The sequence below is a fragment of the Zingiber officinale genome, chromosome 6B (assembly GCF_018446385.1).
Source record: "Zingiber officinale cultivar Zhangliang chromosome 6B, Zo_v1.1, whole genome shotgun sequence".
In the NCBI taxonomy this organism is placed as follows: Eukaryota; Viridiplantae; Streptophyta; class Magnoliopsida; order Zingiberales; family Zingiberaceae; genus Zingiber; species Zingiber officinale.
The window spans coordinates 76,225,724-76,245,495 of record NC_055996.1 but is presented as its reverse complement, the minus strand read 5'-3'; the positions used below and the strand labels follow the sequence as shown (position 1 = coordinate 76,245,495).

General features: G+C 48.9%; 1 protein-coding gene across 1 annotated transcript; it reads left to right on the top strand.

Annotated features, from left to right (window-relative positions):
* Positions 1 to 1,167: 1,167 nt before the first annotated feature.
* On the top strand, positions 1,168 to 2,964 carry LOC121992756 (organic cation/carnitine transporter 1-like). Its single transcript, XM_042547313.1, has 2 exons — positions 1,168 to 1,600; positions 1,686 to 2,964. The coding sequence occupies exons 1-2, from the start codon at positions 1,174 to 1,176 to the stop codon at positions 2,852 to 2,854; spliced, it is 1,596 nt and encodes a 531-aa protein (XP_042403247.1). The 5' UTR covers positions 1,168 to 1,173; the 3' UTR covers positions 2,855 to 2,964.
* Positions 2,965 to 19,772: the final 16,808 nt, after the last annotated feature.

Here is a 19,772-nt window from a genome sequence, read left to right as displayed (position 1 = left end):
CTAAAATAAATCAAGTGCTTGAAATAATTTTTCAATTAGCTTGGTTTGATTTTTTTATGATCTTGAGCTTGGTTCAAACTCTAGCTTGAGCTTGTTTTAATTAACTAAATATATATTCATGAGCATATATTTGTTTAATTTAATAAATATTATTTATTTAATTTAACGAGTTGTTAATTTTTTTTATCTAATTAATTTTATATATAAAAAATATAAATAAATTTTTATCAAACAAAATATTAAATTTATTTATAAACATTCGATTCATTTATCCTTCTAAATAGGGGTGTAATCGAGCCGAGCCGAGCCGAGTCGAACTCTTGGATGTTTGAGTTTGACTCATTTATAATCAAGTCAAGCTCGAGTTTTATTTAACGAATATATTCATGGCTCATGAGCTTATTCGAACTTTTATCAAGTCTAAACGAACTTAATAAATATAAATTATAAATGTAAATATTCATTAAAAACTAAATTATATATTTTAAAAAAATTATAATATTTTTGTTAAAATTTATAATTTTATTCTAATAAATAAATTTAATATATTTTTCTATGTTTTTCATAAGTATGATGTAAAATCTATAAATTCAACATCAAAACTATTATTTTTTTTATTTAAAAGTTGATTTATGAGCTTAACGAACATGTTCACGAGCTAACGAGTCGAATATTGTGAACCTTGAGCTTGGTTTATTTATCTTAACGAGCCTCATTAAACAAGTTCAAATGAATTTTTATCGAATCAAATTTCGAATAACTCAAGAACGACTTTACTTATTTACACCCCTACTTTTAAACAAAACTGAGCTGCCATGCGTACAGGGCATGCTGCACTGAAACAAGCGGCTGCTCCACGTTTCAGATTCACAATCCCGGTCATTTCGCATAAGAAACAACAAGATTATAACAGCCTCCACCACCTCATGGCTTCATCGCCATAGCCAACCGGCGACGTCACTCCCCACCTCCATGAAAAAGGGGCATCACATCTTTAAGCTTTACTGTAACAAAACGCAAGCACAACAAGAACAAGACGCCAACTCCGCCATGTGATCATAGTCACGACGACACTGTGAAGCGGAGGATCTTCCCCTGCTTTTGAAATCTACAGCCTTTAAAAACCCCTCCTCCCCCTCGCCTCCTCACCAACCACCTTTGCTTCTCCTCGCCATGGATGAGCTCCAAGAGCTGGTGGTTCAAATCGGAGCAGTAGCCCAGCCTGAAGCGGCGGCCAATGCGGAGCCGCCGAGGCTGGAGCTCACCGTGGAGGAGATCATCGAGGACCACGTCGGCTCCCTGGGCTTCGCGCAACTTCTGCACGTTTTCTTCGTCTCCATCGCGTGGGTGTTCGACGCGCAGAGCACGCTCGTTACCATCTTCAGCGACGCCCAGCCGGCTTGGAGGTGTAAGGCATCGTCCTCATCGCTGCCGGCGTGCTCCGCGACCACGCCGGCGGGGATGTGCGGGCTCGACCGGGGGGCCTGGGAGTGGGTCGCCGGGAGCAAGAGCTCCATCATCGCCGAGTGGGATCTCGTCTGCGGCAAGAGATTTCAAGCTGGGATTCCCGCGTCCCTGTTCTTCCTCGGTTCACTGCTCGGCAAGATCGTTGACTTGCCTGTACAAAAAAAAAAAACAAGGGATTCTTGTCTTTTGACTGAAATGGAAGAGTTCTTCATTTACAGGCTCGGCGGCGCATGGCCGGCTGGCGGACACCTACATCGGCCGGAAGAATACGGTGTGGCTATCCTGCCTCCTCGCTTCCATAACGGCGTTCCTAACTGCGCTCTCTCCGAACATCTGGGTCTACACCTTCTTCCGCTTCACCAACGGCTTCGCCCGCTCCGGCGTCGGCATCTGCTGCCTCGTCCTCGCCACCGAAGTAGTCGGCCGGAGATGGCGTGGCCAGGTCGGTCAGTACGGCTTCTTCTTCTTCACAGTCGGCTTCCTCTCCCTCCCGTTCATGGCCTATCCGGCGCGACACTCCTGGCGCGTCATCTACAAGATCATGTCCCTTCCCCCTCTCGCTTACTCCCTCCTCGTCCTCCCCTTCATCGCCGAGTCCCCCCGGTGGCTCGCCGTCATGGGCCGCACTCAGGACGCGCTCCTCGTCCTCGAAAAGTTCGCCAAGCTCAACGGTCGAAAACTACCGCCAAATGTGTCCATCTCCGTTCCCACCGCCGCCAGCAGCACGGCGAAAACAGAGAGCTTGTGGTCGTCAAAATGGGCGACGAGGAGAGTGCTCTTTCTCATGGCCGCCGGCTTCGGCGTCGGATTCGTCTACTACGGCGTCCAGCTCAATGTCGAGAACCTCAACTTCAACCTCTACTTCACTGTCGGCGTCAACGCGCTGATGGAGATCCCCGCCATCTTCCTCGGCAGCATCTTTCTCAGCTTCGCCAGCCGCCGCCTCCTCTTCTCCTCCTCCTCCTACGTCACCGGCGCCGCCTGCTTCCTCTGCATCCTCTTCGGCAAGAATACCAAATCAAGAGGCAGCTTAGCGCAACTGAGCATCGAGGCCATCGGCTTCATGGCCTCCTCCATGGCCTTCGACATCCTTTACGTCTACTGCGTCGAGCTGTTTCCCACCAACGTAAGGAACTTCGCCGTCTCGATGCTCCGGCAGGCTCTGATGCTAGGCGCGGCCATCGCGCCGCACTTAGTGGTGCTGGGCCGGCTGAGCCCGGCCATCTCTTTCGTCATTTTCGGAGGTCTCTCCGTGTTTAGTGGCCTCGTGACCATTTGGCTGCCGGAGACCCGGAACGCTCCTCTCTGCGAGACATTGGAGCAGCAGGAGAAATTGGAGAAGATGAACTCTGTTCCCGTCTCGGATACGGAAGGAGTGACAGCTTAGTAGCGGACGAAGCGATCAAAATGGTGTTCCTTAGCTCACCTGTACAAACCCCTCTGCAAGATTTAAATTTCCCTAACCGTTTCAAATAAACGATCACACTATTCAAGAAAGGAACAAATCTTAAATAATATCTAACAATTCAGTAATTAGAAGCTAATCACAAAGAAACGAATCCAATTCACAAATGTTTGTGAAAAAAAAGATTTGTCTAGTTGCCCCGGCCAAGTCGGCATACATCAGCACCAGTTTCATAAAGATGGCCTTGTCTCTCACCGTGCCCTTTTCGGTTGCTTGCTTCTCGGAAAAGATCTCCCACTATTTCGGCCTCTCTTCACTAACCGCTGCTGAGCTCATCTGCAAAGAAAACGTTGCAACATTTGAAGGCGGCTCCCTTGGCTTCTTCCGGACATCGCTGAAGAATCGCACAAGATCAAGCATGTCTCCTCAGCCGCCGAAATTTCCGGGGTTTTCGACTGGAATTCAAGAAATAGCGCGACCACCTTTTTTTTTTTTTTTTTTTTTTCTGTATCGCGCAATTCTTTATACGCTTCGAGAATCCAACGATAACAGCTGTAATCCAGGGAAAGCATGACCATCCGCATCCGATCCAAACCGAAACCGAAACCGAAACCGAAAGACTATAGTAAAAATAGTTGAACAAAATTACCAATAGACCTAGATAAATTCCATTTAATTTATTTTAGATCATATATATTTTTAAAATCTTACAGAGTCCAATGACATCGCCCATTATTATTTTAGATCATATAGATTTTTGAAATCTTACAGAGTCCAATGACATCATCCATTATTATTTCAGTTTCTCCAAAGATATTAAAATATTATTGAAATAATCGATATTAAATTTCAACATAGGTCTAATATGAATCATATTAAGTTCAACGTGAGTATGATATAATTCATATCAGGTAGGATTAGCAACACATTGTACATTGTAAATTTTTAATTCAGTTTAAATCATGAAACACATAACATATTAAATCAAAACTCGTTAAAAGATCTTCGATTTGATATATTATGTGATCCTGTCTGGAAGCTGAGAAGACGAACCTGCCGGTGTGACGTGTCTGGAAGGTTGACCGCATCCTCATGACCCGGGGGTGAGCTGTCCGCTGCGTTGACCAGATAGTCGGAAGTCCTCCTCCGGTCAACTGTACCTGTATCCAGCGACCGGGTTCCCCCGGTCTCTGGTACCTCGGTGCTCGAGGCGAATCCCACAAATGCATAAATATCCGGATAATAATAGAATATTGAAATAAATGCAAAGAAGGTACGAGAACGTACCCTGGCCCAGGGGGGCGCCCTCGGATGGATGGATGGATGAGCTGGTCGTGTCGCTAATCAAGTCGTAGCGGCCCGGACCAATACAGCGGCTCATAGGCCGGCACACGGCACGCAGGCCGGATAATACAAATGACTAACAAGCATAATAGTGGTGCGAAGAATGAAATACACCGGCACGATGGCCGGATCCACATCGGCGGGCTGCCAAAGGCATCTATGGCTGTGGTTTGGAGGTGGTATTTGCCGTGATCGCCGGCACCCATCACGGGAAGTGCAGGCAGCAATGGCGGAGGTGTCGGCGGCTGCTGGAGACGCCGGCGACGACTGTGGCAATCGCCGGAGGCGGCCGTGGCGGCTGGAGACGCCGGCTGCTGCTGGAAGAGGTGACACCGGAGGGGGAGGCGCTGACAGCCGCTGGAAGTCAGGGCCGGCGGAGGCACTCACTGCCGGCAGTATAGGAGAGGTGTCAATGGTCGCCGGTGGCAACGGCGGTGACATCCGCAGCCACTGGAGGTGGCCTGGGGCGACGACAAGGGTCGCCGGTGGCAATGCCATCAGCTGGCGCCTGCTGGAGGCGGCAGCGATTGCGAGAGAAGGCGGCAGCGGGTACGCCCGCTAGAGACGATAGATCCTCCATGGCATCGGCGTCGACGAATAGAGAGGAGGGAGGAGGAAGTGGCTCGTCGGCAGCCATCCTCGAAGGAGGCGGCCATGGATGATGAAGGATCGGCTGCTCCTCTCCATGGCGGTGGACGCCATCCTGCTCCCCCAGGTGGTGGCGGCGGGCTCCCTCTTGAAGAAAATCCCCCTTTCCTCTTTTCACGAACCGGCTCCTAAAACCCTCCCTTTTCCAAATGACGCCTCTGCCCCCTCTTTTCTCCCTAATCCCTTCTATGCCCTCACCTATCATCCGGATCACAAGCCTCCCCTTCAAGTCTAGTCGAAGGAGGCGTGAGTCCGACTGACTGGACAATCTATTGCAAAGAGTTGAACCACTCTCGATGTCAAAGCCAAATCGCTAAACCAATAATATAATGTAGCTCGGGCGGTCGCTATAATGATGGTGTCGTAGGAGATGGTAACGATACAGAGCGGACCAAGTCTGTAATCGGTCCAATGCCGAGTGCGCAGCCACGAAGATACCGACCGGACGATCGAAGTGCTATCGATCGGATGGATAGATGGTAGCCGAACGCTGTCGTGCGAGCGATCGAAATGATGTCGATCGGTCGGATAAATGTCGGGCGGACGATACCGCGCGTGCGACCGGAATGATGTCGATCGGTCGGATAGATACCTGGCGGATGATGCCGCGCGTGCGACCGTGGTGACGTCGATCGATCAGATAGATGCCGGGCCGCGAGGACTGCTCGACCCCGAACGAGGGAGATAGATGCTCGCGACGGCTATTCGACCCCAAACGGGGGAGATAGATGTATGATATACTGGTCCGATATACTGGTCCTCCCGGCCGAACGGCTCGGGGGCCCTCGGCTTCGAGCGCTTGGCTCGGATAATAACTTTTCGGCCGAACGGCTCGGGGGCCTTCGGTCCTCGAGCCTGTGGCTCGGATATAAACCTCCCGGTCGATCAGCTCGGGGGCCTTCGGTGATAACTCGACCCCGAACAGGGGAGATAGAATATATGATATGCTGGTCCGTGCAGAGGTCTTCAGCCCGGGAGGTTTATAGTCGCCGGTCCGACTCTCGATTTTTAACGACGGTGCTCGTCGGTCTCCAAGTGAGACTACACACCCGGCCGAACGGTTCGGGCCTTCGTCGTCGAGCGCTTGGCTCGGAAAACCATATACCCGGCCGACCGGCTCGGGCCTTCACATCGAGCGCTTGGCTCGTATATAATCCTCCCCGAGGTAGTACTCAGCTAAAATGTACCTGGCCGAGCGGCTCAGGCCTTCGCTCCCTGAGGTAGTACTCAGCTAAAATGTACCTGGCCGAGCGGCTCAGGCCTTCGCTCCCTGAGGTAGTACTCAGCTAAAATGTACCTGGCCGAGCGGCTCAGGCCTTCGCTCCCTGAGGTAGTACTCAGCTAAAATGTACCTGGCCGAGCGGCTCAGGCCTTCGCTCCCTGAGGTAGTACTCAGCTAAACTGTACCTGGCCGAGCGGCTCAGGCCTTCGCTCCCTGAGGTAGTACTCAGATAAAATGTACTTGGCCGAGCGGCTCAGGCCTTCGCTCCCTGAGGTAGTACTCAGCTAAAATGTACCTAGCCGAGCGGCTCAGGCCTTCGCTCCCTAGCGACCAGCGGAGATCTACATTAGCTCCCTACTCCCGAACACCCGTGGAGTTAGGAGAACATAAGACACTCTTCATAATACAAGGCAATAACCTCCCTCTATCATCCTGAACAGCGCAGGGTTTTGGTTTCCCATCCTGCCATAATAGTATGCAGCCCGGCCGAACAGCTCGGGGTCTTCGTGATACCCTTCCCGGCCGAACGGCTTGGGGATATTTACGATAATCTCGACCTAACCGAATGGTTGAGGTCTCAGATTTCAAGCGTCTAGCCCGTATCACCTACGCAGCCCTGCCTAGTGGTTCGGGGTCTTCGATTTCGAACGCTGCTTATATTCTACACGCAGCCCGGCCGAGCGGCCTAGGGTCTTCGGGATATCCTTCCCGACCGAACGGCTCGGGATCTTCTATTTCAAGCATCGCTCGTATCCCATACGCAGCCCGGCCGAACGGATCGGGGTCTTCGGGCTCGGATATAAACCTCCCGTCCGATCGGCTCGGGGGCCTTCGGCTTCGAGCCCTTGGCTCGGATATAAACCTCCCGGCCGATCGGCTCGGGGGCCTTCGGCTTCGAGCCCTTGGCTCAGATATAAACCTCCCGGCCGATCGGCTCGGGGGCCTTCGGGTTCGAGCCCTTGGCTCGGATATAAACCTCCCGGCCGATCGGCTCGGGGGCCTTCGGCTTCGAGCCCTTGGCTCGGATATAAACCTCCCGGCCGATCGGCTCGGGGGCCTTCGGGTTCGAGCCCTTGGCTCGGATATAAACCTCCCGGCCGATCGGCTCGGGGGCCTTCGGGTTCGAGCCCCTCGCTCGGATATAAACCTCCCGGCCGATCGGCTCGGGGGCCTTCGGGACTAGAACAGATCATATAACTGACAGAACAAATAACAGAAAAACTGTCCGTTATCATGAGGATGGCAGAACTATCCGGCGTCGTTCATCTTCACGTTCCAGATCAGGCGCGTTCCCACAGACGGCGCCATTTTGATCCTGTCTGGAAGCTGAGAAGACGAACCTGCCGGTGTGACGTGTCTGGAAGGTTGACCGCATCCTCATGACCCGGGGGTGAGCTGTCCGCTGCGTTGACCAGATAGTCGGAAGTCCTCCTCCGGTCAACTGTACCTTTATCCAGCGACCGGGTTCCCCCGGTCTCTGGTACCTCGGTGCTCGAGGCGAATCCCACAAATGCATAAATATCCGGATAATAATAGAATATTGAAATAAATGCAAAGAAGGTACGAGAACGTACCATGGCCCAGGGGGGCGCCCTCGGATGGATGGATGGATGAGCTGGTCGTGTCGCTAATCAAGTCGTAGCGGCCCGGACCAATACAGCGGCTCATAGGCCGGCACACGGCACGCAGGCCGGATAATACAAATGACTAACAAGCATAATAGTGGTGCGAAGAATGAAATACACCGGCACGATGGCCGGATCCACATCGGCGGGCTGCCAAAGGCATCTATGGCTGTGGTTTGGAGGTGGTATTTGCCGTGATCGCCGGCACCCATCACGGGAAGTGCAGGCAGCAATGGCGGAGGTGTCGGCGGCTGCTGGAGACGCCGGCGACGACTGTGGCAATCGCCGGAGGCGGCCGTGGCGGCTGGAGACGCCGGCTGCTGCTGGAAGAGGCGACACCGGAGGGGGAGGCGCTGACAGCCGCTGGAAGTCAGGGCCGGCGGAGGCACTCACTGCCGGCAGTATAGGAGAGGTGTCAATGGTCGCCGGTGGCAACGGCGGTGACATCCGCAGCCACTGGAGGTGGCCTGGGGTGACGACAAGGGTCGCCGGTGGCAATGCCATCAGCTGGCGCCTGCTGGAGGCGGCAGCGATTGCGAGAGAAGGCGGCAGCGGGTACGCCCGCTAGAGACGATAGATCCTCCATGGCATCGGCGTCGACGAATAGAGAGGAGGGAGGAGGAAGTGGCTCGTCGGCAGCCATCCTCGAAGGAGGCGGCCATGGATGATGAAGGATCGGCTGCTCCTCTCCATGGCGGTGGAGGCCATCCTGCTCCCCCAGGTGGTGGCGGCGGGCTCCCTCTTGAAGAAAATCCCCCTTTCCTCTTTTCACGAACCGGCTCCTAAAACCCTCCCTTTTCCAAATGACGCCTCTGCCCCCTCTTTTCTCCCTAATCCCTTCTATGCCCTCACCTATCATCCGGATCACAAGCCTCCCCTTCAAGTCTAGTCGAAGGAGGCGTGAGTCCGACTGACTGGACAATCTATTGCAAAGAGTTGAACCACTCTCGATGTCAAAGCCAAATCGCTAAACCAATAATATAATGTAGCTCGGGCGGTCGCTATAATGATGGTGTCGTAGGAGATGGTAACGATACAGAGCGGACCAAGTCTGTAATCGGTCCAATGCCGAGTGCGCAGCCACGAAGATACCGACCGGACGATCGAAGTGCTATCGATCGTATGGATAGATGCTAGCCGAACGTTGTCGTGCGAGCGATCGAAATGATGTCGATCGGTCGGATAAATGTCGGGCGGACGATACCGCGCGTGCGACCGGAATGATGTCGATCGGTCGGATAGATACCTGGCGCATGATGCCGCGCGTGCGACCGTGGTGACGTCGATCGGTCAGATAGATGCCGGGCCGCGAGGACTGCTCGACCCCGAACGAGGGAGATAGATGCTCGCGACGGCTATTCGACCCCAAACGGGGGAGATAGATGTATGATATACTGGTCCGATATACTGGTCCTCCCGGCCGAACGGCTCGGGGGCCCTCGGCTTCGAGCGCTTGGCTCGGATAATAACTTTTCGGCCGAACGGCTCGGGGGCCTTCGGTCCTCGAGCCTGTGGCTCGGATATAAACCTCCCGGTCGATCAGCTCGGGGGCCTTCGGTGATAACTCGACCCCGAACAGGGGAGATAGAATATATGATATGCTGGTCCGTGCAGAGGTCTTCAGCCCGGGAGGTTTATAGTCGCCGGCCCGACTCTCGATTTTTAACGACGGAGCTCGTCGGTCTCCAGGTGAGACTACACACCCGGCCGAACGGCTCGGGCCTTCGTCGTCGAGCGCTTGGCTCGGAAAACCATATACCCGGCCGGCCGGCTCGGGCCTTCGTCGTCGAGCGCTTGGCCCTTATATAATCCTCCCTGAGGTAGTACTCAGCTAAAATGTACCTGGCCGAGCGGCTCAGGCCTTCGCTCCCTGAGGTAGTACTCAGCTAAAATGTACCTAGTACACAGCTAAAATGTACCTAGTACACAGCTAAAATGTACCTGGCCGAGCGGCTCAGGCCTTCGCTCCCTGAGGTAGTACTCAGCTAAAATGTACCTGGCCGAGCGGCTCAGGCCTTCGCTCCCTGAGGTAGTACTCAGCTAAAATGTACCTGGCCGAGCGGCTCAGGCCTTCGCTCCCTGAGGTAGTACTCAGCTAAAATGTACCTGGCCGAGCGGCTCAGGCCTTCGCTCCCTGAGGTAGTACTCAGCTAAAATGTACCTGGCCGAGCGGCTCAGGCCTTCGCTCCCTGAGGAAGTACTCAGCTAAAATGTACCTGGCCGAGCGGCTCAGGCCTTCGCTCCCTAGCGACCAGCGGAGATCTGCATTAGCTCCCTACTCCCGAACACCCGTGGAGTTAGGAGAACATAAGACACTCTTCAGAATACAAGGCAATAACCTCCCTCTATCATCCTGAACAGCGCAGGGTTTTGGTTTCCCATCCTGCCATAATAGTATGCAGCCCGGCCGAACAGCTCGGGGTCTTCGTGATACCCTTCCCGGCCGACCGGCTCGGGGATATTTACGATAATCTCGACCTAACCGAATGGTTGAGGTCTCAGATTTCAAGCGTCTAGCCCGTATCACCTACGCAGCCCTGCCTAGTGGTTCGGGGTCTTCGATTTCGAACGCTGCTTATATTCTATGCGCAGCCCGGCCGAGCGGCCTGGGGTCTTCGGGATATCCTTCCCGACCGAACGGCTCGGGATCTTCTATTTCAAGCATCGCTCGTATCCCATACGCAGCCCGGCCGAACGGATCGGGGTCTTCGGGCTCGGATATAAACCTCCCGTCCGATCGGCTCGGGGGCCTTCGGCTTCGAGCCCTTGGCTCGGATATAAACCTCCCGGCCGATCGGCTCGGGGGCCTTCGGCTTCGAGCCCTTGGCTCGGATATAAACCTCCCGGCCGATCGGCTCGGGGGCCTTCGGCTTCGAGCCCTTGGCTCGGATATAAACCTCCCGGCCGATCGGCTCGGGGGCCTTCGGGTTCGAGCCCTTGGCTCGGATATAAACCTCCCGGCCGATCGGCTCGGGGGCCTTCGGGTTCGAGCCCTTGGCTCGGATATAAACCTCCCGGCCGATCGGCTCGGGGGCCTTCGGGTTCGAGCCCCTCGCTCGGATATAAACCTCCCGGCCGATCGGCTCGGGGGCCTTCGGGACTAGAACAGATCATATAACTGACAGAACAAATAACAGAAAAACTGACCGTTATCATGAGGATGGCAGAACTATCCGGCGTCGTTCATCTTCACGTTCCAGATCAGGCGCGTTCCCACAGACGACGCCATTTTGATCCTGTCTGGAAGCTGAGAAGACGAACCTGCCGGTGTGACGTGTCTGGAAGGTTGACCGCATCCTCATGACCCGGGGGTGAGCTGTCCGCTGCGTTGACCAGATAGTCGGAAGTCCTCCTCCGGTCAACTGTACCTGTATCCAGCGACCGGGTTCCCCCGGTCTCTGGTACCTCGGTGCTCGAGGCGAATCCCACAAATGCATAAATATCCGGATAATAATAGAATATTGAAATAAATGCAAAGAAGGTACGAGAACGTACCCTGGCCCAGGGGGGCGCCCTCGGATGGATGGATGGATGAGCTGGTCGTGTCGCTAATCAAGTCGTAGCGGCCCGGACCAATACAGCGGCTCATAGGCCGGCACACGGCACGCAGGCCGGATAATACAAATGACTAACAAGCATAATAGTGGTGCGAAGAATGAAATACACCGGCACGATGGCCGGATCCACATCGGCGGGCTGCCAAAGGCATCTATGGCTGTGGTTTGGAGGTGGTATTTGCCGTGATCGCCGGCACCCATCACGGGAAGTGCAGGCAGCAATGGCGGAGGTGTCGGCGGCTGCTGGAGACGCCGGCGACGACTGTGGAAATCGCCGGAGGCGGCCGTGGCGGCTGGAGACGCCGGCTGCTGCTGGAAGAGGCGACACCGGAGGGGGAGGCGCTGACAACCGCTGGAAGTCAGGGCCGGCGGAGGCACTCACTGCCGGCAGTATAGGAGAGGTGTCAATGGTCGCCGGTGGCAACGGCGGTGACATCCGCAGCCACTGGAGGTGGCCTGGGGCGACGACAAGGGTCGCCGGTGGCAATGCCATCAGCTGGCGCCTGCTGGAGGCGGCAGCGATTGCGAGAGAAGGCGGCAGCGGGTACGCCCGCTAGAGACGATAGATCCTCCATGGCATCGGCGTCGACGAATAGAGAGGAGGGAGGAGGAATTGGCTCGTCGGCAGCCATCCTCGAAGGAGGCGGCCATGGATGATGAAGGACCGGCTGCTCCTCTCCATGGCGGTGGAGGCCATCCTGCTCCCCCAGGTGGTGGCGGCGGGCTCCCTCTTGAAGAAAATCCCCCTTTCCTCTTTTCACGAACCGGCTCCTAAAACCCTCCCTTTTCCAAATGACGCCTCTGCCCCCTCTTTTCTCCCTAATCCCTTCTATGCCCTCACCTATCATCCGGATCATTATGCATCTTGTGAATCAACCCGAGTCAAAAGTTTTGACATCTTAAAGTTGAACTTATAGTTGTACCAGCTACTGTTTCGTAACTGCTACAACATATATGTTGGGTAAATTTTAAGAGATTATAATTTTTAACTCGGGTTGATCCATGAGAGACACAATATCAAATCGAAGATATCTAAACGAGTTTTAATTTAATATATTGTGTATTTCATGATTTAAACTGAATCAAAAGTTTTGACATTTTAAAGTTTACAATGTGCAACATATTGCTGCTCCTAACTGATTTGAATCATATCAATTCCACAATGAGATTTTTTAACTGAACATTTTAATACCTCCGGAGAAACTGAAATAAGCAATGAACAACGTCATTGGACTCTTTGCATCCTCAGAAATCTTCAGGACTTGAAATGAGGCCAATCAAACCTATCTAGATCTATTGATTGAAATCCACTGAAGAACCTAAATAGATCTGATTGGACTCATTTTAGGTTCTCTAGCTTTATGAGGTTGAAAAGAGTCCAACGGTGCCCTATATTGTTTATTGCAGCTTTTCTAGAGGTGTCAAAATGTTATTGGAACAATCAACATTAAATCCCAACATAAGCATGATATGAATGATATCACACCCACATTAGACCTAATATAATTCTAGATCAGACCCAACATAGGCCTAATATGATTCATATCAGGTAGGATCAATAACATATTGCATGTTGTAAACTTTGAAAGGTCATCACTTTTGATTCAGTTTGAATCATGAAACGCATAATATATCAAATTGAAGCTCGTTAAAAGATTTTTGATTTGATATGTTGTATGTCTTGTGAGTCAATCCGAGTAATAAGTTATGACCTTTTAAAATTAAACTTTTAGTTATAATAGCTACGGTCTCGTATCTACTACAATGTGTATGCTGGGTAAATTTTGAAAGACTATAAATTTTGACTTGGATTAATCTATGTTCCAGTTTAAAAATCTCACCACGATGAGCTGCGATAGAAATCCATCCCGGCATAAAGAATGAGGACATTGAGGCATTTTCCTAAATTTCCTCCCATAGCACCTTAATTTCCCTATAGAGAGTAGCAAACATCAAAGGGTTCACCGGGAGGAGCTCGATGAGACCACTTCAATGTCTAAGTTAGAGGAAAAAGAAGAGGAGTAATAATTAGGTTTTAGATGTGCATAGGTGTGCATATACCTGTGTCCTTATGAGTGGATGATATAGAACAAATTAATGGTTCTATTTCCTTAAAATTATTGGTCCCTGATGGAAATATATTTATTATTTTCTTATACTTTTTCCTGATTGGTGCATTATTTTATAATTTGTCTGTTATTTTCTTATTTGCATGCCTTTCCTCATTTGCCACCTGGGCTTTATATTGACCAGACCCTACAATGTGGGCCCTTACTTATCTCTCAAATTACAAGTCTCCCTTTTAAGTTTATTCAAAGGTAGGTCGACTGACTAGACGAGTATTTTGTTCAACATTCATCCGGGTCCATGTGGCTGAATACATCGATATAGAGCTATTGAGACTTAGGAGAGAAACCAATCCATGATTGAGTCCCAGTCAAGGGAATAAGTGGTGATTTCATCTAATAAAGGAAGTGCTCAATATGAAATTATGTAGGATCGGAAAGAACACTAGGGGGGGGGGGGGGGGGGGAATAGCGATCGTTGAAAAATTTGAATTAAAATTAAGTTACAGAGTGGAAAACGGAAGAAACAAACAATGCTAACACAAGTTAGTTTTACTTGGTTCGGAGCGTTCGACGACATCTACTTTAAGGCCCACACTCGTTGAGTGCTTTCGTTGGCCAATCCACTAATAGTTCGCAAAAATGTGTTACAAGATAAGTACAAGAACTAAAAAACAAGGTTACCGACAACAAGGAAAATATGAAAATCGGAGTCGTCGGTGGTCGGAGGAGCTTCACAATGTCGTAGGAGCTTTTTCAGAGCACTAAGCAAGAAGGAAACTTGTCGCAATTATTGTTCTGAAGCTCCGAGTCGAAGGCCTTTAAATAAGTCCATTCCGGGCACCTGGAACCCTCCGAATGTCTGGACCACGTGGCTCGGCTAATCGATGCACTCCACATCAGCTTGTGGATGATTTTTCGATTCCAAGCGCCTGGACCGAGTCCAGGCGCCCGAATCGGCTAGGCACCCTCGGCACCCACTGGGCGAGTTTGTCCTAGGCGCCCTGAGTCCGGACACCCGGATCCCTTCTGGGTGCTCGGAGTCCTTTTCTTCAACAGTCTTTTCCTTGCAAGAAAAGGTTAGTCAGAGCAATCAAATGTTATATCTACCCTACAAAACAGAGTTAGCACAACATAGTAGATAGGGTAGTAACTAGTGTAGGATCGAAAAGAATTTAGATATCTCCACAATTGCATGATATTGTCCACTTTGGGCCTAAGCCCTCATGGTTTTGCTCTTGGGCTCTCCCCAAAAGGCCTCATGCCAATGGAGATATCTTTTCTCTTATAAACCCATGATCTTTCCCATGTGTTTCCAATATGGGACTATGTTTGCAACCTTGCAACCCCAACAATCCCCCCTCAAACAAAGGACCATTGGCTTCCCACGTCCGATCCTCGACCCACCAGGTCTTCCTACCCCTCGGTCCACCTGACCGACTAGGACTTCATTGCCTAGTCGCAACTAGGACTTCCTGCCTGGTGTCTGGTCCTCTTGATTCGAACATAGGAGCCCCCACTTTCTTTGTTCGAGGTCAATATTGTACCCACATGACTTAATCAGACCATAGCTCTTGTGCACAGTCGGCGGTTAAACCTTCTGGCAGTCCGGGCTCTGATACCAATTGTAGGATCGAAAAGAATTTAGATATCTCCACAATTGCATGATATTGTCCACTTTGGGCCTAAGCCCCCATGGTTTTGCTCTTGGGCTCTCCCCAAAAGGCCTCATGCCAATGGAGATATCTTTTCTCTTATAAACCCATGATCTTTCCCATGTGTTTCCAATATGTGACTATGTTTGCAACCTTGCAACCCCAACAACTAGATCCTGACTCCTCGAGACCAGGATCTAGTCAAGATTTCAATTTAGGCTTCCCAAATGAACCTAAGTTGGATCGACGTCTACAGTTCCCTCAACGGAGAATGCGTCCTCACTGGATCTCTCCTCCAGTTGCTTACCTTCACTTACCAACTGTAGTCAGTTGACTTGCCTCTGACCCACCAAGTCTTTTCGCTAGCTATCAGGTCCGCTGACTTAACTGGACTTCGACCGGTTATCAGGTCCCGCAAACCTAACCAGACTTCTCGCCAGATATCAGGCCCCACGAACCTATTTGGACTTCCTATTTGGACCTTTGTGCCCGTTAGAGGGGGGATGAATAGCGGTTCATCGCGCGCTTGCGTCGTTTGCTTCATCTTGATTGTTTGCAGCGGAATACAACTCGAAGACAAACTATACAATGCTAACAAGTAGGATTTACTTGGTATCCACCTCAAGAAGAGGTGACTAATCCAAGGATCAACACACCGACTCACTCCTCCACTATGAAATATTCCTTCTCGGTCGTAACCGGAGGCGGAGAAGCCTCGTACAAACCCAGACACACAAATACAACTCACACAAGAAGAGAAATACAAAAATATAAGTGAAAACACACTCTTCTTGCTTACTTGCTGTGTGTTGTTGTTGCCTCTTGAATCTTGGAGATGCACTCCAAGAACCCTCAAGAACTGGCAAGAAACTCGGAGGAAATCGCTAGTGAAGATTACAGAAAACCGCAGGAAGAAATCACAAAGATCTGCGGAGAAAACGCTCTGCCAAGACTTTAAATAATACTCCCAATCGATCCAATTCATCCCCAATCGATTGTCACATCAGTACCGCTCCATCGCAGCCGTCCATCACCTGCATCCTGCCCAATCGACTGATCGATTGGGAACATCAGAATCGATCAGTGGATCGATTCAGAAGCTTTCTATGTTCTCGCGATCGCGCGAGAACTCCCCTATCCAATCGATCGTCTGATTGATCGGCAGCTCCCAATCGATCGCCTAATCGATTGGGAAGGCCTCTGTGCTCGTGAATTATGGTCCCAATCGATCGACCAATCGATTGGGTCATTCCTTCCTTCGCAGCACACTCCAATCGATCCACTGATCGATTGGACCCTAGTTCAATCAATCACCCGATCGATTGACCAGCCTGAACTTGACTCAAACTCAAGTCCAAAATCTCCAACCCAACTCCTGGTCAACCGTGACCTGTTGGGTCTCCATGCCTAGCATTTAGCCACACCTGACCAACCTCAAACTAACCTTCTAGCCTCCTCCATCAGCCTTGCGTCCCTCGGATATCTCCCCATCCTTCACACCTTGCCTTCAAGAGCTTCCTTCGGCCTCATCCTAGTTGTCGAGTTCTCCTTGCGAAGTCACACTAGGACTTACCTTGCTAAGACCACATGCTTGGACTTACAACCTTTGCCAAGATCACACTTGGACTTTCCAATTGCCTGACTCCTCACCAGGACTTTCTCCTTTGCCAAGATCACACTTGGACTTTCCAATTGCCTGGCTCCTCACCAGGACTTTCTCTTTTGCCAAGATCATACTTGGACTTTCCAATTATCTAGCTCCTCACTAGGACTTTCTCCTTTGCCAAGACCACACTTGGACTTTCTAATTGCATGGCTCCTCACCAGGACTTTCCAATTGCCTGGCTCCTCACCAGGTCTTTCTCCTGCCTAGCTCCTCATTAGGACTTTCCCGTTGCCTGGCTCCTCACCAGGATTTTCCCCTGCCTAGCTCCTCACTAGGACGTTCCCACTACCTAACTTCTAATTAGGATTTCCAGACGCCTAACCTCCAGTTAGGACTTACCCAGTCAAGTCTCCTGTCATCCCTGACCTACTTGACTTGTTTTCTTATCAACATGGTCAACCCTTTGACCATCTCCATAACCGGATGATTGCTTCAGCAATCTCCTTATATTGTCAATCTCCTTATATTGTCAAACATCAAAACTCAAATCCCGACTCAAGCTTGACTCAATTCAAGCTTAGTCAAACTGGTCAAACTTGACCAAAGAAAATTACCCTAACAATCTCCTCCTTTTTGATGTTTGACAATAACTCTAAGTTAAGCTAAATCTCATAGCCTTAACCTCTTCTTTATACCAAGGCTAAATCTCATAGGCTTAACTTCTTCTTTACACCAAGGCTAAATTCCATAGCCTTAACCTCTTCTTTATCACAAGGTTAAATCTCATAGCCTTAACATCTTCTTTATCACATGGCTAAATCTCATAGTCTTACCTCTTCTTTACACCAAGGTTAAATCTCATAGCCTTAACCTCTTCTTTACTCCAAGTCTAAATCCCATATTTTACCTCCATGATAAAGCATGAACGAAGGTTTCCTTCATTCTCTCCCTTTCCTAAAGGGCAAACTCCCCCTGCTTGAGATGAAAGCCTAACTTAACCTCCAATTCTCTCCCTTTGTCACACATCAAAACCAGAAAACAAACTCTTCTCCATAAGAGTTAACTCTTCTTTATTTACAACCTTATATGTTGTTAACAACCCCACAATGAAGATCTCATAGTCTTCATTGCCACCAAAGCTCCCCCATGAGCTCTACTTCACTTCACAATGCTCATCCTAGAGCATGCATCAACTTCCCAATGAAACTCCCATTCATTGTATTCAATGTTTCCCCTTGAGCAGTAATCTTCTTCTCAATGCTCATCCAAGAGCATTTTTCACTTTACCAATAAAGGTCCGATCCCTTCATTAATCCAATGCTCCCCTTGAGCAGTAATCTACTCCACAATGCTCATCCGAGAGCATTTATCATTCTAGCAATGAAGATAACCAATCTTCCATTCCTCCCCAATACTCGACCCTGAGTATTAATTCATCACGAAGGGTTAACCCCCTTCCAAGGTCTTTGAAAATATTTTTATGTTTTCAAAGAGTAACTCCCCCTAAAAATATGGTCAAACTTCTATTATTGCACCAACAATGACTTGGAGTTCCTAAATAATTAGGAAAATCAAAACTTGAAGTTTTGAGGTTCAAAATTCAATAATGAAACTAAACCTCAACCTAAACTTCACCTAAGTCGATATTAACCAAACCATGTTTATTTTCATCATGAAAACTCCCCCTAAATGTATACAAATATATTCCAAAGGATTAGGAATGATTAATGACCCTTGAAAACCAAAACTTGAAGTTTTAAGGTTCCAAAATTCAGAATTGAAACTAAACCTTATCCTAAACTTCATTTTGGTTTCTCTTAACCATTCCATACTTGTTTTCATTATGAAAAACTCCACCTAAATGTATACAAATATATTCCAAGGGGTTTGGAGTGGTTAACAGGACTCGAAGTGACTTGAAATGCTGAAATCAGGCTTTTCAGGCCAAAATCAGACTTCCCAATCGATTGAAGTTGGGACTCAATCGATTGAAATCACTTCAATCGATCCATTGATCGATTCTGCAAGCTACTGCTCACAGAAATTCCCTCTGAATCGATCGACTGATCGATCTAGATTGGGTTAATCGATCAGCTGATCGATTCACTATCCTTCTATTCGCGGGAATTGGCTTCCCAATGGATCGGCTGATCGATTGAACCCAATCCAATCGATCGGCTGATCGATTGAACCCAATCCAATCGATCGGCTGATCGATTGGGTTTCTGATTTCTCTAAAATCCAATTTCAGCGAAATTCAGAAACTCCCCAAAATTTCTACAAAAATCTAAAAATCATGAAAACTCATGTAGACATTATTTAGGATATACTTTATCAAGGAAAAATAGTTTTCTATGAAAATACTTCCTATTTTCAAAGATTGATACAACTTTGAAAACCCTTGAAAACTTCAATGTTTTCTCTTAGTTTGTGTCTAACTTTTCAATGATGATTACTATCAAAAGATAGTCTTCACCAAGGTTTTCAAAAAATATTTTAAAATCATTTTCAAAACCAATATCCAACCATATTCTTTGGGCTCAATGCACATGACTTGTACATTAGCTTTCCCAATGATTGGAAATCACATGACTATATGCTTTGATGAACCTAAAACTCAACAAGATGCACTAAATCGACATCTTGAGTTTTGTTCTCCATCCTAACATCTCACTTGTATCTAACATGTATTAAAACACACTCAAGTCACCTTATAGTTCTTGTGAGATGTATATTTGATTTTGTCCTAAACTAAGGGATCATGCATATCTATCTAGGCATTATAAGACTTATGATCATTCACCTAGAATGTCATTTGGTATAATCTCACTAATTGGGATATTTACCATTCATGATAAATGTCTTTTGTCCTTAATTACAAGGAAATTGCATGATGATCAATGGCATACATCAAAATAAGCAATTTTCAAAAGAAAAAACATACTATAGCTACATGATGTATGTATGACATGACATGATATTTTTGTGTTTTTCATAATAAAATGAATGCAACACATGATGTCATGACATATAATATGCAATCAATCATGGCATTTTAGCATAAATAAAATATACCTAGATAATCTATCTAAGTATCCTTAAACGTTAGCTAAAACCTTAAAATTAAGCCTACATTGCTTATCTCTTGAAGGAATGTCAAAACCCAACTTGACATTT

What these genes read in the sequence shown, in the direction of transcription:
- LOC121992756 (XM_042547313.1), top strand. Translation starts at nt 1,174, where the DNA reads ATGGATGAGCTCCAAGAGCTGGTGGTTCAAATCGGAGCAGTAGCCCAG. An exon ending in CTTCCTCGGTTCACTGCTCG is followed by an intron (nt 1,601 to 1,685) that starts GCAAGATCGTTG and finishes CTTCATTTACAG; the next exon opens with GCTCGGCGGCGCATGGCCGG.